Source organism: Anser cygnoides, chromosome 15, assembly GCF_040182565.1.
Source record: "Anser cygnoides isolate HZ-2024a breed goose chromosome 15, Taihu_goose_T2T_genome, whole genome shotgun sequence".
NCBI classification, from domain to species: domain Eukaryota; kingdom Metazoa; phylum Chordata; class Aves; order Anseriformes; family Anatidae; genus Anser; species Anser cygnoides.
The window spans coordinates 3,035,883-3,058,644 of record NC_089887.1 but is presented as its reverse complement, the minus strand read 5'-3'; the positions used below and the strand labels follow the sequence as shown (position 1 = coordinate 3,058,644).

Genomic DNA, 22,762 nt, shown 5'->3' with positions numbered 1-22,762 from the left:
TGATTAGCGGCCGCCCTTCCCACCCCTCTCCCGGGCCGTGAGGGCGTCACGTGACTTCCCCTAGCAACCGCTTCCCGGGCTTCCTTAGCAACCGGGGCAGGGGCGGTGCGGCCTGGTCCTGGTCCTGGTCCTGAGCTCCGTGAGGGGCCTGGGAACGGCAGAGGCAGGGCATAATTTGTGCCTGTTCCCACAGTGAAGGTGTCTGTGTGTGTATGGACTCCATCTGACAGCCTTTACTGGGGGTCTGCAGTAAACGTCTTCACAAAACTGCTGTGCTCTTTATAATTTTCCTTTTTCCGCAAATTTGTTTTGACTTTTATTATGAAATTGGTGTTTAAAACTCAGCGAGCTGCTGCTGATAATTTTTATGTGCTGTAAATACTGTGTGATTGCTCTGTAAATCAAACTTTCCTATAGCGGTATGTTTACTGTTAACAGTATGTTTACCTTTTAAGGCTAGATGTAAACGTTGCCCAGGGCCTTAAATATGCCCTCTTCGTGAAGAGGGATTTCATCAGCAGGTGCTGGGCCATGGCTGTTGCAGGCTCTGCCCAGAGCCTCTCCCCTGCTCTCTTTATCTGGCCAGAATCTAACATTCTCCACGGAAACCTCTCAAACATGGTGAGAAGGCTGTGCCTTTTATCACAAAGTGATACCAGGGACCTTGTGGTAAAAGTCAAGCACATCTTTGACATCAGCTGTGAGGTATCAGGTCTTCTTAAGACTCGACTGTGCTCTTAATTCCTTGGAATTATCATGCCAGCTCAATGAACATTAGAAATAGTAGCCAAGCCCTGGTTTAAATTTTTCTTTCTTTTCTCTCCATTAAGGCTGATATCCTCTAAAAATGAGTCAGTCGTACAACAGCATCAAGCCAAATGTTATCGATGATGAAATGCTTCAGAAAGCGGTTGAAGAGCGATGGCCAGAGGACATAGGGAAACTCGCCAAAAGCGAAGGCATTGACTTCAAAGATGTGACGGAACTACAGCTCAGTTTTAGAAGTGAGTATCAGAACATATATATATATATATTTAATTCACTTATGCTCCAATAAGTATTAAGTGGCTACCTAGCAATTAAACAATAGCAATTAGCTTGGGTTTGCTACATGAAAAGTAAGGTCAGGACTTAGATTTTTAGTCATACTTGTATGAAGTAGTTTCAGTTGAGAGGACTGGGTGGCTTTGCTTGAGGGCAGCTTTAAAGCTGTTTCGCTTTATGCTCTTATTGTCAGTGCTATTCTTATTTAACATCTATATTGTGGTGACACCTACAGGCCACAGGCCTATTGGGCCCTTCTGTACGTGGCCAAATAAAATCCTGGGCAGGCTCTACCATCTCTGGTGATTATGTGAGAGCTACGTGGTAGACTGTGGTGATTACAGTCCAATTTGGTAGCTTCCTCTGGCCGTCCATAACGTTATCAAAACTCATCTCTTACTGCCAAACTAGTCATAAACTTGCCTTCAGAAAATGAAAAGAAAGAACATTTGGTTCAATATTTGAGTATTTTGAGGGTATGAAGTTTCATGGACAAAATTTTTGATTATTCATTGCGTGCTCCAGTAAAATAATGCACGTATTGGATGAGTTCCTTGGGACGTGCTCCCAATTACCTGATCCTGCATGTATTTCCTTGCAAATACGAAAGAGAGAACTGTGTGACCATTTTATGTGCTCAATTGAGTGCGTTACACTGTGCTCAGTAAACGACAGCACCTAGTGAAATCTGCTGGGAAGCCATTGGGGGGAAGAAAAGAATTGGGAGCAAGAGTTTTCTGTATTTTCTGTCACTTTGGTCCTAATGTTTTGCTGTAATGCCTACCAGCCTGCCCTTGTGGGTCTGTTTTTGGAGAAAGCTAAATGCGGTGATATTGATTAGTTCTAAACTGCCACCCTCACAGAAACATTAGATCCCAACTTGTTCTCCTGTGATGAAAAATCCCAGGAGCAGGAGAGTAAATTACAAAAGCAGTAGCTGGCCACCAGTAGCCTGAAAATACAGAGAAAAGCAGAATTTCATCCCAAACCTTGCTTTCAGAGCTGGAAAGGAAAATGAAGGTCAAGGCCTCCTAGTAGAGGATTCATAAAGCCACTCTTGAGTGCAGTCAGCATCCCCTCAGCGACTCGTTGGCATCGCTGATGAGCAGTGTGTGCTGGTGCAGGACGCTGAGGTTAACTGGGCTGCTTCACTGAAATCGCATCCAGCCAGCAGACCTCTCAGCTCTCTAGGGCAGTCGTGACACTGTTGTAAGCTGCTAAAAATCATTTTTGAGGTAAGACTGGACGTTTTTCCTTAAGAAAGGTAGTACATCTGCTAAACTGAAAGCTGCCTCCCCTGAAAAGCGGTTTTATTTTTTCCTGTGCCTTTAGATATCCTGCAGATTGATAATCTGTGGCAGCTTGAGAATCTGACTAAACTGCAGCTGGACAACAACATCATTGAGAAGATAGAAGCTCTGGAGAGTCTGGTTCACCTTGTCTGGCTCGGTAAGATACAGGCGTATGGGGCTGGATGCCTTCTCAGGTGCAAAGCAATCTGCGATAAAGCCAGGATGTCACGTTCCTCCTCAAACACAACTGATAGGAGCTTTCCCAGGGAAGGCCGTTAGCTGTCGGTGTGTTTCCTCATTTGACTGTCAAAAGGCACGAATATCAGTGCTGCACAAAAATCCTTCAAATGTTTAAAAGCCTGGTTTTAATACATTTGGTGTGGCAGGAACAGGAAGCTGAGATTTCAAGGCTGTTTCCAGGTTTTGTACTCGTATTTCGAGGTGACTTTCAGAAATATTTATGGAAACTCCCCTGTGGCTTAGTCTGTATTCTGTTTTCAAAGGTAATGCAAGCATTTTGAAGCCTAGAACCCCCTGAAAGACAGTGCTGGCTTTACCCCTACATGCTTAAGGGCTTATTGTCTTTGTTGTCCCAAAAAGCGCCTGTCCTTGTAGTCTTATGTGACTACCTTCAACTAAAAACTCAGGATACGGACATAAGCATCACTCAGCGATGCGGGCTCAGATGCTGGGCAGGTCAGTGACCTTGCTGCTACAGGTTCATAGCTAACAGCATTCACTGGGAGCTGCAGCTTTGTTACTGGGTGGCAGCGTAAATATATCCTCGCTTGCCACTGAAAATAGCATGGAGGCTTTGGCTCGTAAGAACATCTTGAAATGTCTAATGAGTTCTTCCGCCCTGTTGTCTGCACCGTTCTACTGCGCGGATGACTAATGCACTTTGTGAATCAACAGCTGATCACCACAGCGTAAGCAGAGTGTTTTGAAGCACTCTCATGGGTCTCAGCTTGCCCAAAGGTCGCGGTGGTTCAGCAGCTGCTGTGTGTATGTCTTAGCCATCCAGGGGCTAGGGTGATGCAGACCTCGTCACTGCCTTTGGACTCCTGAAACACTCGGTACTGACCGTCCTGAGAGCAAAGGCTGCCCTTATTTGTGGTGAGTGTAGGCGTTAGGATAGAAGTTCTGGCAGGATGAGATGAGGAAATATTAATGAGAGAAATAGCTACGGTGAGTACGTCTCCATTGACAGCAGGGTGGTTGTGAGCGTGGAGCTGATGTGTGTTGGTCTGGGGGAATTACCGTGGTAGGGGGCGTTGGCATGGCAGGCAAGAGTCGGAAAGACGAGGCAGGGAATGTTAAACTTGTCACAGAAATGCCACCCTTTTAAGGGCCTTTCTCTGCCTCTTTTCTTGTATTTTGGTTTTCCCCATAAGGTAGAAATCACTATGAGGTTGTTTATGTGGACTCTGTGTGGGATGTCTTCATTCTTCTTATATAAGAGTTGTGTGGGCAGTTGTAAGAAGTGTCTGTTGCTTCCCGACCCAAAGAATGACGATTTTATGCTCACCCTTTTCTGTGGGACACTGAACACCCGTGAGGAAAACATGGTGTGTAGACTCCTAAATCAAGACCCAAGCTAAATGCAAGGATTGGATCGGGGTGTTCTGCTAGAAATGATTTAACTTTTGCTTGTAAAACTTTTGATTTCTAAACTCTTCCCCAGACTTGTCCTTCAACAATATTGAAGTAATTGAGGGCCTGGATACCCTTGTCAAACTGCAGGACCTAAGCCTCTACAATAACAGAATCTCTAAAATTGAGCATATGGACACGTTACAAGAGCTACAGATCTTCTCCATAGGAAAAAATAACCTGACCGCTCTGGAAGATGTGAGTGCTCCCTGTCTTTGCAATTGTTCCTTATCAAAGGATCAAATATTCTAAAACTGGTGGTTGCCATCTGAGCAGGGGAAAATTCTCCTTAGGACTTCACTTTCTCTAGAGTCTAAGTTATGGTTTTGGTAAGCTATCCGGGTTTAAAGTGCTTATTTCAGCTTTTTCTTGTGTAGATTGTTCGCTCGTGAGGTTTGTTACTGCTATCATCTGTGGGAAAAGTCTTATTGGTTCCCATGAGAGCTGGAAAAGGAATAAGTAGCAACATTTGAAGAAAGGAGGGAGTGAAGACTAGGATTTGTTAAGGGTTCTTTTTAAGGCCAGTTTACCAATGGGAGATCTGTGATTTGTCCACCACCCTAAGGCTAAAGGCCTTCTTTCCACACCCACCATTTACACATTCATGATGTGTCTTTAAGTATTTCCTTTCCCAAAAGCATTAGAAACTTGTAATTTCATCTCGCCTGTGTTTGGCAGCTGAGCAGGATGTGTACTGCGACATAACTGTGATAAGAGCAACGAATTTGAGAAACGTGTGTTTCCATAGCGCTGGGAAGTACAGCGTCTCTTTCCCATCGGCACAGGTGGTTTATCTCAGGAGGTTTAAGAAGTTGCGCACGCTGAATCTCACTGGGAACCCTTTCTGCGAAGAAGAGCAGTATGTGCTGTTTGTTGTTGCTCACATTCCAGATCTGGTATACTTGGACTTCAAACTCGTGAGTGACACCACAGTGAGTATGTCTGCGTCTTCTTGTGAAATTGGGCACCAGCACGTTACAGAGCATTTGCTTTGTTGGTATGCCTGCAATATTCTAGCATGTGGGGCTGCTTCCTCGCAGAAATTAGACCTATGGAAACATGCGGTGTTTATTCCATCTTCACCTTAACAGCTGTGAACCTGCAGGCCAAATTCTATCAAACCTGGCAGAGAGGTAGAGGTGTCAAAGGTATTATGTCTTCACAGGTTTTGTGAAAATCAGCAGCTCTCTGTGGGAGAGGGGCCTGGTTAATATTGCCACAGAGATGCTGCAGTGTGAGTGCGAGACTTCTCAGAGATCTGAGAATCTCAGAGATCAGTCCTGAGACAAAAGTCCCGAGGAAAGCAGCCTTGGTGGTCCTGCTGCTCACGGAGCAATTTGTTTCAGTAGTGGACTGACAGATTATCCAGGCAAGGAAGTGCCATCCGAATGCGTTTCCCAATCCTGATTTCTGAAAACAGGACCATGCATCTGCACTGGTAACCCATGGGACTGCTTTTTGATCCCAGGACTGAAAGGAACACGGAAGTTTATTATTCTTGTTGTTGTTATTTGCAATAACCAAAGAATGTGATTAATTTTAAATTTGCTTGGCACAGAGCGGGAGCTGTACTTGGAACACGCATTACTCTTACCATAGGACTGGAAGGGCTTTCCAGGTCACTGAGTCTAGTCCCTGCTTGTACAGCCTGTGTGCCATAGAATTGCACAGTTAAGTTTGTCAAGCTTCAGCTGCAAGCTAATTAGGTTCTTGCCCCTGCTGCTACCTTGCCATCCATTCCTCAGATGAGCCATCTCCTCCCCAGTAGATGTATTAAACTCAGTAGCAAATCCAGTCAGATCTGAAATTCAAAGTCAAAACAGGGAGTCCTGCTAAAAACAAATAAAGAAAGAAACAAACAAAAACCCTAAAGATGAGGAAACTGGTAGATTAAAAGTTGTCCGGGACTGAATCAGTTCAGATGCGTTGCATGCAGAGGCAGAGTAATATGTTAACAAACCATGGGGTGAGGAATGGATTAGACACTTCATAAGTAGATTAATAAAAAGACCACAAAGAAACGGAGGTGCAGATGTAATTTAGATGCCCTTTATAGAAAGATGGAATGCTTACGCTTAGATTTGTTGGGCAATGCTGGATAATCTGATCAAATACCTTCTTTCTTTGTGTTTCTCAGCGAGAACTTGCTGTTTCAAAGTATCACTATCTCATCGACCCTCTGGAACATGAGGAGGCCCAGGCCCTGGCTCAGCTGGAGGAGAAGCTGGCAAAGCAGAAGGAGCTGGAGTACCACAAGGTGCGTGTTCTTCAGCTGGTTGTGTATTGTCTCAGGAGAAAGATGTGCAACAGATGTTGACTTCTGTACCTGCTTTAAACTTTAATGAGAGGTTAACAGTGACGGTGCTAAAACTAAGGCTAGGATTAATTTCTGATCTCCGAATCTCTTTTGAATGAAAACAGAAACTGCCGTGAGTACATATGATGTGGGGGAACATAATGCTTTTGGGTGAACAATGAAACTGCAGATATAGACCCTGAGAAGCTCTATAGTAAATCATACCCTGGGATCTTATCAGCCTAATGGGAGATTAAGAAAATTACACATCTGAGGGAACTGTTAGTGTTCGCATGGTGCAGCAACTTTTCTCCTAAGTTAATGTTGGTTCGGTTTTGTTTTGTTTTATGGTTAAAGTCTCCAGGGCTTTGAGATTGTTACAGTCCTGTGAACAGACTGAAAACAAGGCCAGGAGGAATGGTACTTTCAGTTACAGTCTGGCTCTGTGTTCCAGACTGCTAGCAGACCAGACTGGCTGAAGAGCAGGAGGAGGTTAAGCGACAGGAAGGGCACCTGCAAATCTTCCCTCCTGTCCCTCCCCAAAGCCCACTCGCTCCTTACCTGCAAGGCTCAACGGTCTTGCAATACATGGTTGTGTGTCATAGTGCTTTATGTAAGATTAAACAGTGTTTTCTGTCCTTAGGCTAGAGAGTTCTAGCAGTAAAGCCACATGTGAACCAGGATGGTTTTCACTGCAGTTGCAGGGTGCTTTCATGACCTGGTTGGTAAATCGGTTGTTGCGGTGTGACTGTGTCTGCATAGATCATTACTTGCACAGCACACCGGTGATCCTCTGCTGGTAAAAGAGCTTCTAGGAGAGACACGTCCTAAGGACTGGCAGAAGGTTAGCACTCTTTATTTTACTTATATTGCTCTGATTCTCTTCAAAGACAGCCTTTGTTGAGTACCTGAATGGATCGTTCCTGTTTGACAGTTTGTATGCAGAGGATACAGAAGCTGCCAAACTGGCTTACCTCCCTGGAGTGGATGACCTGCTGCAGGCATATCCTTCCTGGCTTTAAAAAACCTAGAGCTAAAACCTAATGACTTGAGTTAAGAAGGAGGTGCATCTGCTGGGACTCCTCATCCGTTGCTTTTGTCCAGGACTGAAAGCTACATTGATCTAAGATCTGAGACTTTCTGTGTTCAATTTTGGAACGGTGCCAGGAAAACACTGCGAGACCATGAGACCACTGACAGCTTTAAGGCTTGATATCTCATGAAATAGGAGGGCTACAAACAAATGGTTTGTATTACTGGCAAGCTGGCCAGCCCAGCTTGAAACAAGCTATTTGTATAGCTGCTCACTTCTGTCACCGACAGGTCATGAGATTGCAGCGTTTCAAACTCTCCCCATTATAATTACCATATTCCTTTCCCTTCACTTGAATCAAACATAATTTCAGTAGTCTTCTTTTCTGACCCTTCAAGAATCAAGGCTTTGTGCTGTCTTTAAGTCCGGAATCCACTTAAAGTTTAAAATGAGCTGTAAGATAAATCTCTGTCAGTTAGATTGTAAGAGCGCAGTCGCTAAGATCATGTTGAAATTGAAGTGGTAGGAGATGGGAACAGACTAATCAGAATTATATGAGTTGCATATCTCATGACCTGCCAGAGCTGGCTACATGAAGTTTTCAGGCCAGCACATTTTTCTGATCATTGCTCCTACACAGGGGATCAGAAAGCAGACACTTTTATTTTTTTTTATTTCTCATTCAGATTAATAGAGCACTGTCAAGGCCAGTAACTTGACCTTCCTTAAAATTGCATTACACTGTTGGGGAAAAATGCATCATGGCTTAACTACAATATACTCTAGAAACAATTCCATTGCCAAGATAATAGCAGAAGAAAAATTGACGTTATTTTTGTGATGCTACCAAGTCAGTAGTTTATTCTGTGCTCTGGCTGTAGGCTCCAAAGCTGTATTTATTAACTCCACAGACACTGTATTCACACTTGTGAAGACGGATAGGGCTGTATGCTTCATTCTGCTGTTGTGTCAGAAACGAGTCAGAGATGTGTATGCATTTCCTTTTTGTCCTCAAGGCCTTTTCCCCCTCAAGCTACCACAGTGTTCTCCATATCCCTAAGGCAGCAAAATCCTATGCAGAGAATGTGATCCAGTCCTGCCAAGGACAGAACACGAGGAAGTCTGGTGCCAGCAACAACCACAGAGTTTACATAACAGTAGTTTGTAAGTCATTGCCCAAATTTACAGAGCTAGAAATGCTTGTTGCTCCACTGAACAAACAAAATACCTTGACTCTGGTGTCACATACAGGAAAGATTTTGTTTCAGTTTGTGAGAACCTATTTAATTATGGTCTGAAAGAGTATGAAAAACGAGAAGCTGAAGTCTCTGAGTTCTACAAAGGCCTTCATGAAGCATTAACAGCCAACCAACAAGAAGGGAGGAAAATAATCCTAGATTTTGAAAATCGGAACAAAGAGGTAATTTTCTTTATACTTTTATTAGTTTGTTACATCTTATACTAGCTTTCAATTTTACTGAGAACTAGGGTAACTCCATTAAAATTAGGATAACAAACCTGGATTTGTACTGCAGTAACAGGAGTCAGTGCCTGGTCCCTAACTGCCGAGTCACAGAATGGCTGGGGTTGGAAGGGAGCTCTGGAGGACATCTGGTCTGATAAAAATATATATAGCATACGTATAAAAGTATCAATCTGTACCAAGAAGTTATGTTACCTAATACTCTCAGACACATGTTCTGATTTTTTTGGGTGGTCCTTTGGGGACCCAGGAGTTGGACTCGATGATCCTTGTGGGTCCCTTCCAACTTGGGATATTCTATGATTCTAAGATAATGTCATTAACTAACATGAGGTTTTAGTGCTTTGTAAAGAAAAAGGATTTGGGGTTTGAAGTTTCAGCCCTTTCATCAAACCACAGCCAACACTGACAGCTTTTATCTACGCTGGAAATGGAAATTTAGTGTGGGACAAAGTTAATATGCCATAGTGTTATCTCATTGTCCATGAGATACCTGTCTGTTGTCCAGGTAAATGTTCATCAAGGCTTTACAGGAAAAAAAGATGGTTAAACATCTCATTGCCACACAGGAATTACTGGTCTTTACGAAAATGAAAATGCTGAATCTGTCCATTCAATATTTTTGATGATATTGATTTAAAAAAAAAAAAAGGGTTATCGGTGTTAATGGCACTTGTCTTCTCTCTGAGGCCTCCAACAGCTCCTCTTTCATTGAAAAATAGGGAAGAAACGGAAATTGCAGGTTATTCAGTTTGTTTTCAAGTCATTTTCTGATTCAGTTCATTTTGTCAACAACAGCTCAAAGAACTTTAACAGAAAAATCAGGTAAAGCTGTTGTAATGTATTCCTAGTCCTGTTTTAAAGCAGAAAAATCTTTTTTCATTCTGCTCAACTACAGCCATCCATTGTGGCTGCTCCGGGCACAGCTTCTAGCTGGATCCCCATGTAACCAGGTATAATAGATGGATCATTATTTTGTTTCCACAGGGAAAAAAAAAATCAAGGGGGCTAAAGCCTGGTAAAACTGTCAGCTGAGCAGAACGAGTCCCTGACAACTGACACCAGGCAGAGTCACGAGCCCTCGCTCTTTGAAAACCGGGTCACGTTTATTTAGGTGCCTTGTCAGGAGCTGGCAGCCTGCTGAGTCACTGTCCCCAGGTCCTTCAACCCTGCTGACTCATGCTGGCAAACGGGCTCTGGCAGCTCCAGTCGGGACGTTAGTTGGCAGGTTTGCCAGCAGGCAACCGATAGAGATTGATGTGCATACTCAGTTAACTAGTACTTGATTCCCAATAGGTCCTCTGTAATAAATATATACAAATAATATATATATATATATATGGCTAAGGACAGATTTTGACGGTTCATCTTTGTCTGGTAGCCTACAGACTCAGCCATGGATCGAGCTGCCAGAACAGGACTCAGTGGTCAGGGTGACGGTTTTCACATAAATACTGGAAGAGTCAGCAGCCAAGCTGAGCACTGTCTTTTAACAGTCATTTAAAGCTGATGGAGAAGTTTAAAAAGTGCAAAGGTGCCAGCAGACTGAAATTTGTCAACCGTTCTTAGGGGCCGTTTGTCTAGCTATAATCCTATCACGCAAGCTTGGACAAACCTGTAAAATAACACTGCTGTCTGAAGTTGGTGAGGGAGCAAAGGAGCATTAAGGGCTTTGACCTTTAAAGTTCCTGCTTCCAGAGGGGTGGTTTGGATGGCTTGGGAGCTTTTTGGGGCCTCCCAACTTCCTTACGTTAGAAAAGAAAATATCTTGCTCTCCCCTTCCCCACTTTTAATGCTGCAAAATTTGGATACTCTGTTTTCAGAAACAAGTCTTGGCAATGCTTTTGGTCAGAATTCACTCTTTTAGCCCATTCTGTTTCCTCTCAGGAGGATTGGATTAGACACCCCAAGGTGTGTATTTTTTCCTCCTATTAATATTTGATTCTTAACTTGTTTTGAGCAGATTTGAAAATAATACGTTGCTCAGCACAAGAGGATTTTTTTTTTTTGATCCAAGAAATAATAAATCCTGTCTGATACAAAACTGATGTCAATATTTAATTCTGAAGGGGTAATAAATCCATGCTGTAAGAGGAAGTCAGGCAATGATAGGTATTCCATATTCAGAATACTAAATCCTGACCCTATGGAAGTCGATCAAGATTCTCCTTGACAGAAAGGGGATCATGATTTAGGCCTGCATTTCTTTTTCAGAGTAATTGTTAATCTCTTCTTCATGGCCAGCAATGTCAAGAATCTAATATATTACATATATACATATTTTACTTGAAATGTGTCAGAAGGGAGCCAAAGCTGGAAGCATGGAAAGGGCAAAGTCATCTGGTGACTGGAGGATGAAGAAGAGCTTTCACCAGTGTCACTGCCTTGCACGGGATCGTTTACCCAGGAGCATACCTCAGCACTGTTGTCTTCCCAGTATGTAAATCCGGAGACTTACTGAATCATCACATTTCATTTCAGCTAATCAGCAGCAGGAACTTTTCTCACATATGTAACAAGTTAATTAAATTGCAATGGAGTGCTGAACACAAACTATAAGTAATTTATGTATCTCTGTGTTTAGAGGCTGGATGAGATTCATCATGCCACTAGTTACAATATTGCTGAGTCTAAACGAGCGGAGTACAACGAGGACATACTTCAGCTGTCAGAGACACTCATGACCTTGGAAATGCAAACAGTTGACCAGCTGGAGGTAAGGTTCAAGCACATACCTGATAAGCTTCCCATCCAGGATGCAGGGGGGTCGTTTTTCTGTTGCTTCACCCCTCTGCTTAGTAGCCCATTGCACAAAGAGGGGTGTAAAATTCTTCCAGTCAGACTGATGTTCTGTCTGAATCTCAGGCTTTCTTTGCTCAGGGTTGATCTGGGTGGTATCAGGCCCTGGACACTGAGATATGTTGCAACAGATTTCTGTTTCTCAGAGCAGAGCGCGGTATTCCCTTCACATCTATTCAAGCTGATTCCCAAAGCTTTAGAGAAAGGGAGTTGAAGTTGTTCAGTCATTTCATAGGACTGTGTACAGAAGTCTGTGCATGGTATGGGATATGCATTTGGGATTCTAGAAGTGTAATTCTTTGAAGCTGATCCTCGCTATGAATAAGATTACACACGTTCCTGCTCAGCTTACTGCATTTGCTTGCATAATAGCCGCCTTTTTTCTCCCCAGACTTTTCCTCAAAAACTAGGGCAGGGCTCCTAATGTGCATCTTCATTTAAAAACAACAACAAACAAAAAGCCCTAATCTATTATAAGCTAACAGGCAGGATCTGCAGCCTTTATGCAAGCAGATGCAGCAGTTTACTTCTGTGAACGTGCGTGACAGAAAGCAGGAGCTCAAAATGGATTCCTTACTGCATCAGGATTGCGCCTTTTAATGCTTTCTGAATTGCTCCTAATATATCTGCAATCACTGGTGGAAAGATCAGAAGCATTCCTGTGTGCATGCCCTTCTGGATTTACAGGATTTGGGTGGCTGTAACTGTTTTATCAAGACAGTAAGTGCAACACTTAACAGATTCTCCGGCAGCCATTTTTGAGAGAGGCACTAGGCAGCAGCAATTTTAGTTTCTGAGGACTAAAACAAAAGCTGCAGTAAGCCTAGGCACTGCTTATTGCCTCTGACGAGAGGCTTTTCAGATATACAAGGAGACTGCAGCATGGCAGCATGCAGGAATACAGCACGCTCTGTGCGTTACGTGAGGGTTCAAAGTGATCGGCTGGCTTGCTCCAGAGACCAGGTAAGTATCATTCAGTCAACTTCTCTCTAGCAAGCTGATTCTGATTTTCTGTCCCTGAATGAGAAAAGAAACTCTTGCGGCTTTCAAACAATTTACATGCTTGAGGCAGTTCATTTTCTGACTGTGCTAATAACAGCAGTGAGTCCAAATTATAATCAATTTTAGGTTCTTCCTAGATTCCTTTTTATGTTCAGGAAAGCGTTCATTGTAACGTTTCCTCTTTTTTCCTTCTGTTAAGGAACTAATTAAGGATTTTGAAAAAAACATCGCTGTCATAGCATCAACATTCATTGAAAACGTTAAAGGGATATATCCTTTTGACAGCGTGTTGGTGTGGACGTCTGAGGGAGGTACGTATGCCTCACTCCTAAATCCATAACTGAGCCCTTGGAATAGAACCGGATTATTTTTAGTCAACAGAAAAGCCGTTTTCCCAGCTTTGCAGGAATGGCCATTTGAAGTGCCTTGTCTTTCTTGGAGACTTTGGAAAGCACAAAGGGCTCTGGCTAAGTTCTGTACTGAAATTCTGTAGGACTTGTACAGCTTTCTCCCCTGTAAGAATCTTGCTTTTTTTTTTCTTCAAGCATGCATGACACAACTCTTGGAAGACCTGGTTAGGCTGTTTTCTATGTGCTTTCTTGCCATAGAAGTACCTGCAGTTCTTCCTGAAGCTTCTTTAAATGGCCTTCATTTCTGTGTTACTGATGTCTTCTGAACAACGTGAGATAAGAACAGCAAAGTACTTCGGTGACAGTTTACACTATATAAATAAATCCGTTGGTGTGGTGCAGATAATTGGCATATTCAGAGCTTGGCTTTTATCCTGAGAGGCCTCCCTCAGCTTCCTCTGCAAACCCAGGCACAGTCTCAGTGTAATATACGGCGGCGAGGATGAGACCTGATGTGAGCTGTGATTAAGAGCAGAAAGTGCAAATCCTGACATCACAGCAGCTTCTGGCAGCAGCTCGGCTGTTTCCCTTGGAAGCCTGCTGTGAGGACACAGGACACCAGAGTGCTTTTCTGCATGCCTGCATTAGGACTGGCAGCTCTCTTTCACGTAGTTGCTTTTTCCAAGCCTCAGCTTCTCGTTACAGGAGGTCCAGTTTCATCTCTAAAAGTGAATGTTGTGCTCAGCTTTTTCCTTAACCATCTTCTATACGATGGCCCAGTGCCGGGACCTGGAAAACCGTCACCATGAAAAGCTGCTAGAGATCTCCATCAACACACTGGAGAAATCAGTCAAGAATGAGCTTGACGAGGATCTTCCAGATGACGTTCGTGAGGTGAGCACACCAAATAATTCGCCTCCACTAAGGAGTCAGCGAGGAGGCCACAGCCTTCTCTCAGAAGGGAAGGCATTTCCAGGAGGTTCAATACAGCTAGAGCTAGGTCTACACCAGAACGTAGCTTCCTTAGAGGAGGTCCCAGCTGCCTGGCTGAACCGCAGTGCTGCTGGGCATCTCTGCTGACTAGGACAGAGGACGACTGCACTGCAGGTTTCCCTGGGCTCTGCAAGAGCTGGTGGCAGCAGCCCAGGAGAGGTGCTGAGCAAATCTCTCTTGCCTCCAGCACAGCTCTCTTCCCTGGCTGATTTCCAGACAGCCCCAACCCAGCAGGCACTTAGGCAGCTTCTCTGCTGCGCTTGAAGCTGTTTTTGTTCAGATTCTCCCGGCTTCTCCCAGGAGAACCCAAACACCACTGCTTTGCAGGGGGGCTCTGTTTGCCTCGGTGATTTCAGGAGCAGCCCCCCACCCGGAGGTCTCCCACCCCTTAGCTCTTCTGGAAACGGGACACAACATTTCAAACGCAGCCTCCCACCGCAGCCCCAGTCTTGCTCTGATCTCAAAGATCCCAGGAGCCTTTCAGAAAGCTCAAAGATTGTTGCAGTGCTCCAGTCAGCAATGCTGCTGACCTTTTTGCCTCTGTTATTCCTTCGCTTAGTGGCTAATTGACTTGAGTTTTGCATTCGCTGTGTTTTCGCTCTGTCCGGATTATCCCAGCCCCCTATTACTCTGGGTAATCAAGAGCTGACAGACACAAAACAGACCCCTCAGTCCCCCGGGGGAGCTCCCTGCTTTATGGGCTGTGCAGATGGCTGCAGTTACGCACCGTTGCTGTGCACCCATTTTGCCTTGCTGCCATCCATTTCCACAGAGAAGCAATCTTCATTTGTTCAACAGCTGCACTTGGCTGCAGGAGGAGAGTCATTACGCTTTAGCAAAGCCACCCTCTATTTAGAGCCACGGGAGAAGTCACTGCTTTGATTAGAAGCTGGGACTCTCCAAAATGAAGATTTACGGCCGGCGTCAGCAGCGCAAGAGACCCTTCCAAGTGCGATTTTCCACTTCCCGCAGCTGCTGGGGTGGGCGAGCTGGAGCACACGCAGCCTTGCTCCGACAGCAGCTGCCCGCGGGGGCAGCCGTGTGCCACGAGGCAGCGAGCCCGCAGCAGGCATCTGCTCCCTGCTCTAGCAGGTGAGGCCGAGGGTGCTGCCTCAGTTTCCCCTTCTGCACTAGGGAGAATGCCCCAGCACAGCGGAGGGTGAAGCACTGGATTCACCCTGATGACTAGGGCTTTGTCGCTCTGAAACAGAGATCCTGTTTTCTTCCCCCAAGCGCTGCCGTTGGCCTGCTGCTCGTTCTGAGCTCTGACACTTTTGCTGTGCGCCTGCCCCCCTCCCCTGACCCCCTCACGTTACCTCCTAGCTTCTCGTGGACAAAACCACCCTCGTCAACATGGTCAACACGTCCCACAACGTCCACCTGCTGAAGATCGATATGCGGGAGTGTGACATCCTCAGCAACACCTACCGCTGGCAGGCTTCTGTGACGGGGAAGGTAAGGGGCCTTCGTGCTCATGTGGGGCTGGGGCACGGCTGGTGTGCCCCTGGTGGTGGGGATGCTGCTGCAGGAGACGCTCCCTAACCTCTGCCAGAGCCCTCGGTGCCGCAGCCAGGGACGCTGGCCAGCCTGTGGGTGCACTGCTTGGTTTCAATCTGTTCAGGCTTTCCAAAATGAGATCGACAGAAACCGCAACCGTGTCAAAGAGATTTTCCAATACATCGACAATCTCCAGGAGCAGCTGGATAGCATCGAGCTCCTGGAGCCGCCAGAGTAGGTCTGCCAGGGGCTGGACAGCTGCCTTTGGGTGCGCACAGGACAGCCCCCGCGGCACAGCACCCGGCAGGGACGGCTGCCCCTCTGTGCCTGAGTTGTCTAGGACATTTCAGGCCAAAGGCATGCTCCTTCCATCCCGCCATAAGCTGCAAATAAAAGATGCTTCTTGTCTCCAGAAAAGCAGATGACGCTTTGTCTCTTCCATCCCATTGGCATGAAGCCCAGGCAGTGCTCAGGCCTGGTCACAAGGGGTTATGGCTCAGCTGTGAGCTGATTGAACCAAATCACCGCCGCGCATCACGCCTGAAAGCTTTAGTACCTGCAAGCACAGTGACAGGAACCTGTGATCCGCAGGCACACGGCAGCAGCCGGGGAGAGGAGCGCTCTCCATCAAACCACCCCCAGAATAACAGCAGGTTTCCAGCTCAGCAAGCACAAGGCTGGCTGGGGCTCTGCGTGCCTAGGAGCCTTGTCTTCTCGCCACCTCTCGCAAAAGCAGCTTTCTGCAGCGTGAACAGAGCAGCCCCCAGCTAGCAGGGAGGGAAATCAATGGTTCCACAGGAGCTCACACGCTGCTGCTCGCAACAGCCAAGCGAGGAGTCATTAATTCCCCTCCTTGCTCGGTGACAGCAGCTGCTACGCTCACACGTGGGCAGCTTCTGAGAAATGATGCTGGCCAGGGCGGTACTGCTCGAGGCAAGCAGCAAGGAGGGAGGTGGGAAGGTTAAATGAAAGGGTGGCTGCATACGAGCTCTGGGGAGAGGCCAGGTCTCCCGCAAGCCCTGTAGCTGGCGCTGCCTGACGTACAGATTTAGCTCCGAGTGCCCTGCGCTTCTGAAGATGGCTGGAGCCCAGGTTTCCCCCGGTCTCGTTCCAGGGCTGCATAAATCAGCTCCCTGCTACTCCTTGGCTGCAAGGACAGGGCAGCTAGCGCAGAGAGGCTCACAAAGAGACGCAGAGGGAGCAGATCTGTTTGGTAGCTACTGCCTGTTCGGTTCTGCTCGTGTTTTTGTCTGCCTGCAGCCACTCCTGCACCTGCCTAGAGCCTGGCACCTCGGAACCCACACCGTGGTTTGGCGATTAAAACAAAGAAATACTCGGCAGCACTGGCTTTCTGTATCTAGCAGGGGCGTGCCTTTAATCAAACAGAGAGACCCTGGTGTTACACGCAGGCACACTGAGGGATGAAGAACAGATGCAGCCGAGTCTGTTTTCAGATTTCCATAACAAGTGCGTGTCAGGAGCTGGCAGCTCTGAAGACATGTGGCATATGCTGGGTGTGTCTGTGCCGTGCCCTGCCCAGGAAGCTGCTTCTTCCCTGGGAGCTCATCGGATGAATTCCAGACAGTGGTAACGGACAGGGCTGCTGTCTCCAACACGCAGAGGGAGCTCACCTTGACCTTTCCTCCTTGCGGGCTCAAAACTGCTGGCGCTGCGCTGCAGCAGGCAGTCCAAGCAGGGAGCTGCCCACAGAGCCGCAGCTCCTCGGCTCCAGGCTGATCCCAGAGGCGTGGTGGCAGGGTGGTGGCGACCAGCCCTGGGTCACAGCAGCGCCTCACGGCTCTGCGTTCTCCTCCTACACCCAGCCCAGCAGCCTCAGTCCTGCAGCAGCTTGTGTTTTACCGTGGAGCTCTCGGAACAGAGGTGAACAAAGAGAGTCCCAGCTGCCGCACGAGCACGCAGCTCGCACAGATCATAGTCATGGGCCCACTCCACCTTGCCCCACCGCTGAATCTGAAGGAGAGGAGGAACGTGAGTCAGTTCAGAAGGGGATTATACGCCGAGCCGGTCAGCAGCTCAGCCCTCCCTTTTCGCGTTTGTGAAACATGGGAAGCTGCCCAGGAGGTGTGCTGATTGCCGACCGCTGGGGTAGGGAGAACTCCAGAGGAGTAAGGTGGAAGGACACGCTTCATCTCTAGTGGGCTCTGAGGCCAAACCCCTTAAGGGAAGATGAAAAGATTCCCATCAATTTCAGCCGCTTTTGGGTCAGGGAGAGCTTCACGCCAGGCCAGTTTCCAGCCTGTGCTCTCACAGCAAGCGAGCTATTAGTTTGGTGTCTAGCAAGGCCTCCAGGCTGGAAACCCACAGCAAGAGAAGCCACCCACAACTTCACACTTCAGATTCGAGAGGGAGAAAATCAGCCCTCTGGGTTCTGCACAAGGAAACCAGCAGCCCCAGGAGCACTCGGAGCAGTTGCACCCACACACTGCTCTACGGCAGCGTGCTCCAAACCCTCTCAAAGGGGGAGGCTGGCGGAGTGGAACCTCTCCCGTAATAGCAGGCCCTTCCCTCGCCAGTTATTTGTGGTGGGGGGTGCGTTTGTCATGCTGAGATTATTGCTCTGTGAATTACAGGGTTGTTCTGTACCAATTTACCTGGTATTCCTCCTCCAGCCGAGACAGAAGCACGGCTTTCTCTACGGTGATGTGCCTGTCGATCAGGCCCATGGACAGAATCAGAGATTTCAGCTGGGTGATTACGTATTCTATACCTGGAAGGGAACAACCCAAAACAAACAAGATTCACAGTTGTTTTCTGCAGCATTACAGCAGCGTCTTCACAGGCTCTGAAGGGACAGCTGCGACGTGGTACCTCCCCAGGGAGGTCGCCAGGCCAGCGACAGCTCCTGCTCGCATTTGGACTCCTAAGAGCCAAACGTGCTGTCACCAGCAGACACAAAGCACTGGCCGCTGTCACTCAGTGACCTCGACACCCCGATCATCCCAGCATAGCAGCAAGAGGGAAAAAAACATTGCAGCTCTTTGCTTCCACGAGGAGCAGCCTCTCCTGCCCTCGTGCAGCCCCCGCGGAGCGCTCCCCCAGCCCAGCCCCTCTCACCTTGCAGAGCCCACATGTTGTAGGAGGCCAGGTGGCTGATGAAGGTGTCCCTGGTGCTGGCCGGGATGTTCGGCCCCATGATGCTGGTGGAGGAACCGATTGCCACGTTGTACCTGGAACGATCGCACGGCCCCTTAAGAAAAGCACTGGGCTTGCGGATCTTGCAGTTCTGAGGCACAAGTGCTAAAGCTGCTGGCCTCGGGAGGGCAGGGCGCAAGTAAAGAGAAAGATCTTTGACCAGGGCAAACAGTAGGGTAAACAGAAAGATCTTTGACCTCTTACCTTTTCTCAGCCCAGGCAACGATGGGATCCCATTCGTTTTTCTGCAGCTCTGCCAAGGCAGCCGGCTCCTCCACGCGATAGCTGGGACGTTGCGGAACAAAGCCCCGCCGGGTATCAGCTCGCGGGCTGTCAGACTGCCCTGCCAGCCCGGGGCACCCCGGGAAGGAAGCTGAGCCCCCCACAGACCCCAGGCCTTTTGCCCCCCCCCTTGGTAGCAGTTGCAGTGAGCAGGAGCGATCCCCTCGCCCTTCCCTGGGTTCAGAGCTTTTCCTTGTTCTACGAAGGATGATTCTACCTAGAGCATAGCAGCAAAGCATCCAACAGGAAAGTGCAGCAGGCAGCCTGAAGCCAACCAAGGGATGCAGCAAGGTTCAGTGGTTGGAGCAGGAGACATGCCCCACTGGAGCTCCTTGCAGGGGGCCCAGTGGCTCAGCCCAGTGCTCCCCAGTGCCAGCTGCCACCCTGCCCAGCCCCGTGTGACCACAGCCCCCAAGAGCAGTGGGGGGCTTGTTTCCCTCATCCCACAGGAGCGGAGCAGCTGCCACGGACACCTCAGAGGCTGAGACTATGAGGCATGAGCTTGGGAAGGCTTCATCCCGCAACCACAGGGACTTTAAGGAATGAAGGGCCTTTTGCTGCCGGCACAAGGAAGCTGAGCTTCCTGCACCTTTACAAAACCGGAGTGCCAGGGGACCGGGCCGACAGATTCTCCCAAGCCTTTCGTAGCTGTTCACTTTTCCCCAAGGAAATCTTTATTTCTTGCTGCTCTTGCCCAGCGTGGACACCTCCAAAACTGAGTTCAACAGAGGAGCAGATCCCCGTCCTCCCTCACACCTCTGCCCTGTAAGTGCATGGAGTTGCACAAGGTTGCAAACACGGCACTGCCCTAACTAATCCAAACCCGGACAGACCAGAACCCTGCAGCAACTTGGTTACGGCAGACGTTTCCCCTCAGTTCCCCCCAGCCACCTTTCCAAACACCGCACTGCCACAAGACCACCTCGCCTCTGTTGCAGAGGGTCCCCCGGTCCCATACCAGACGGTGTCGGTCTCCAGGAACTTCACAGCTGCACGGATCAGCTGCCCTTTGCTCCGCTGCGTGGGATTGTCCAGAGCCGTGTTGCACAGCGTGGTCTGCGGGACAAAGGCAGTTTAAGGCACTGTTGCTCAAGGCCTGGGGAAGCAGCAGCTTGCACTGTACAAGGCCGAGCAGAAGCAGAGGAATTTGGGGCACGCAAAGAGCTGAGGAGCTCAGCTAAAATGGAGGCGTGGAGGCAAAACACGGCTCATGCAATAGGAAATCTTCTTTGGAGATTCTGCCTTTGGAGCCAGCCCGCCAAACACCACGGGGCACAGCTCGTGGACTTCCCCAGAGCCCATCCACCTCCCTGCTTCCCCTTGCTGTCCCCAGTAACGCCCTCCAGCCCCTTCTCAAACCCTCCCCCGGTGACACAGCCAGCGCCTAACTGCCCTGACAGCTGCAGGGTTCTCCCCAGTGCCCAGCCCAGGTGCTGATCTCTCATCCCCACTTCCACCAGTATCAGGACAACCTGCTCTCTCCATGCGCTGTGTCTGGACGCCATTCTCAAGCCCCAGCGCTCTGACCTGCCGTGCTCACCAGGTGCATAGTGTAGAACTTGATGGTGTCTTTCTGGGAGTCCCATTCTGTTGCCACTGCGATGGCCAAGGCCTCGCTGGGGACGGCGAAGAGCTTGGCCTGCGGAGTTTTCAGCTTCCGGTGGTCCAGGTTTATTTCAAAGCCTCCTGGGGAATCAGAGTAGAAATCCTGGGGAATTAAAAGAGGAGCAGGCACTAAGGAACAACAGACAACCCCGCGGAGGGAGCAGGCTCAGAGCTGGAGCTGAGGGGAGCGAGGGATCAGCAGCTTCCCACCACCACCACCATGCTGACGCTGCTTTCCCCCTAACGACCTTGGAAACTTTCCCACCACGTGGGTTTTGCTAGAGATGAGGAAAGGACGAAGCACGCTGGTGATAAACACCCCGCCCTGCACAACCGGGGTTGCAGGCACGCCGCTGCCTCGTGGCGATAACCCCCGACCCAGGAACCTGGCCCCTGTCTGCCCCCCCCGAGAAGCTGCGCTCACCTTCTCCTTGGGAGATGCTCACGTTCTGGTAAAACCTTTTCCTCTCTGGGGGAGAAAACAGAGATGCTGAAATGGCAGTTACAGGACGTTTGGTCCCCTCCCCTGCTCCCCATCACGGATCAGAACAGAGGGACCCCTCGATGCTATCACGGGCCTGGGCGCATCCCAAAACCTTGCTCATTCAGCCACATCCAAGCCCCTTCTGTTTCAGGGAGCTCCACTCAACCGGGGAAGCGCCGTGACACCGGTGGACGCCCCCGGTGCTGCTCCCGCTGCCACGATCGCCCACGGGAGCAGGTTTCTCACAGGCACCGCTGGAGGCGCCGGGCAGCAACAGCCGGATGGCGCGGGGGCACCTGAGCCCCCAGGGGAGGATCCACCACCCCCGGCTCCCTGTGCAGCCCCGCATCCTGCCCCTGCAGCCCCGCTCGGGTGCACGCCTCGTCATCTCGTCTCGCTCGGTCACGGCAGGAGGAACGTGTGAGCCTTTCCCCCGGTAACTGCAGCCAGATCCTAAACGCTGAGCCCGCAAATCTACCTCCGGAGCTGGGAAGGGCACAGGCCGGGCTGCAGTTACCGTGTGCTGCTCACCTGTGTGTTCCCACACCGGGATTTGGGCGAGGATTTGCTCCGGCTCAGCCACCTGCAAGCTTTGTAGCCGCAGAAAGCCCCACGCTGGGTTCCCAGCCCCGGGGAGACCGACGGGCACGCGCCCGGGAGGAGCCCCGGGTCACCTCAGTGGGCACCCGGCAGCCCCGCGATGAGCCCCCGACACCCTAAAACTGGCTGCGCCGTCCCCATGTCCCCAGGAAGATCCACCAAGGGGACAGGCAGCCCGGCACAGGCCTGAGTCAACCCCTGGGGGGTGTCTGTCCCCCCTCACCAAAAAAAAAAAACAAAAAAAATAAACCAGAAAACCCCAAACCAGAGGCGCAGCAGCAGCAAAGCGAGGCCGTACAACCGGGCCTGGGTGTCGGGGGAAGCCACGCTCCCACCCCCGGAGTGAGCCCAAAACCCACCGGGGGGGTGCTCGGAGCGCCCGTTACTTTCTTTTGGGGGGGGATTTTACCTTTTTAAGGGGGATTTTACCCTTTTTGGGGGTGTTACCTTATTCTGGGGGGGGATTTTACCCTATTTGGGGGGGGATTTTACCCCTTTTTTTGGGGAGGGAGATTTTACCCCTTTTTTGAGGGGAAGATTTTAGCCTTTTTAAGGGGAAGATTTTACCCTTTTTAAGGGGGATTTTACCCTTTTGGGCGGGGGGATTGTTACCCTTTTTAAGGGGGTGGATTTTACCTTTTTGGGGGGGGGACTTTACCCTTTTTGGGGGGCATTTTACCCCTTCCCCCATTTTTCCCTCCTCCCAAGCGCCCAAACCCTATCCCCAACCCGGCCCGGGATGACCTTGAGGGGGATCCCACCGGGAAAACCCCCCCGGGACCAACCCTGGCGGAGCCCCCCCCCTCGTTCCCGGAGCCCCCCCGGTAGGCGCCGTCCCCCCCCGCCCCCCCCCCCCTCACCTGCGGGCGGGGCGTACCCGCGGCCCCCCCCCGGCCCCCCGGGACCATCGGGGGGCGGCCTGGGGACGCAGCCCCGCAGCAGGCGGCGGCAGCGGCCCCTCCACATGGCGGCGGGGACACCGGGAACCACCCCCCCGCCTCAGCACGGCCCCGTGGGCGCCGCCATGCTGCCCGCGCCGACCAATCCCCGCCGCGAGCGCGGTTTGGCCCCTCGGCCTCCCCGTCCGGCGGGAGAGGGAGGGGGGCTGAGACTACATCTCCCAGCATGCCCGTCGGCGCGGCGAGCCGGGAGAAACGCGGAGCGGCCAATCAGCGCTCGGCGTTTCCGCGGAGTCC

The 22,762-nt window shown here is 49.6% G+C and overlaps 2 protein-coding genes across 8 annotated transcripts; one reads left to right on the top strand and one right to left on the bottom strand.

Moving 5' to 3' along the window:
* Positions 1-43: 43 nt before the first annotated feature.
* DRC3 (dynein regulatory complex subunit 3) lies at positions 44-15,867 on the top strand. Of its 6 annotated transcripts, none has more exons than XM_066977682.1 (13): positions 50-198; positions 831-1,004; positions 2,377-2,493; positions 4,021-4,187; positions 4,775-4,921; positions 6,127-6,246; positions 7,176-7,291; positions 8,567-8,738; positions 11,386-11,517; positions 12,802-12,872; positions 13,723-13,846; positions 15,269-15,400; positions 15,567-15,867. In XM_066977682.1, exons 2-13 carry the CDS (start codon positions 848-850, stop codon positions 15,678-15,680), a joined length of 1,569 nt encoding a protein of 522 aa, XP_066833783.1. In that variant the 5' UTR covers positions 50-198; positions 831-847; the 3' UTR covers positions 15,681-15,867. The 6 variants fall into 6 exon arrangements, with proteins under 6 accessions (XP_066833787.1, XP_066833783.1, XP_066833784.1 ...); XM_066977683.1 differs by having other exon boundaries at positions 57-206; XM_066977681.1 differs by having other exon boundaries at positions 57-242.
* Positions 15,868-16,790: 923 nt separating this feature from the next.
* ATPAF2 (ATP synthase mitochondrial F1 complex assembly factor 2) lies at positions 16,791-22,651 on the bottom strand. 2 transcript variants are annotated; one of them, XM_048065331.2, is made up of 8 exons: positions 22,427-22,651; positions 20,907-20,951; positions 20,418-20,563; positions 19,800-19,933; positions 18,800-18,880; positions 18,518-18,630; positions 18,055-18,170; positions 16,791-17,413 (listed from the first exon to the last, which is right to left on the bottom strand). In XM_048065331.2, the coding sequence occupies exons 1-8, from the start codon at positions 22,530-22,532 to the stop codon at positions 17,276-17,278; spliced, it is 879 nt and encodes a 292-aa protein (XP_047921288.1). In that variant the 5' UTR covers positions 22,533-22,651; the 3' UTR covers positions 16,791-17,275. The 2 variants fall into 2 exon arrangements, with proteins under 2 accessions (XP_047921288.1, XP_047921294.1); XM_048065337.2 differs by having other exon boundaries at positions 19,836-19,933; positions 22,427-22,642.
* Between the last annotated feature and the right edge of the window lie 111 nt (positions 22,652-22,762).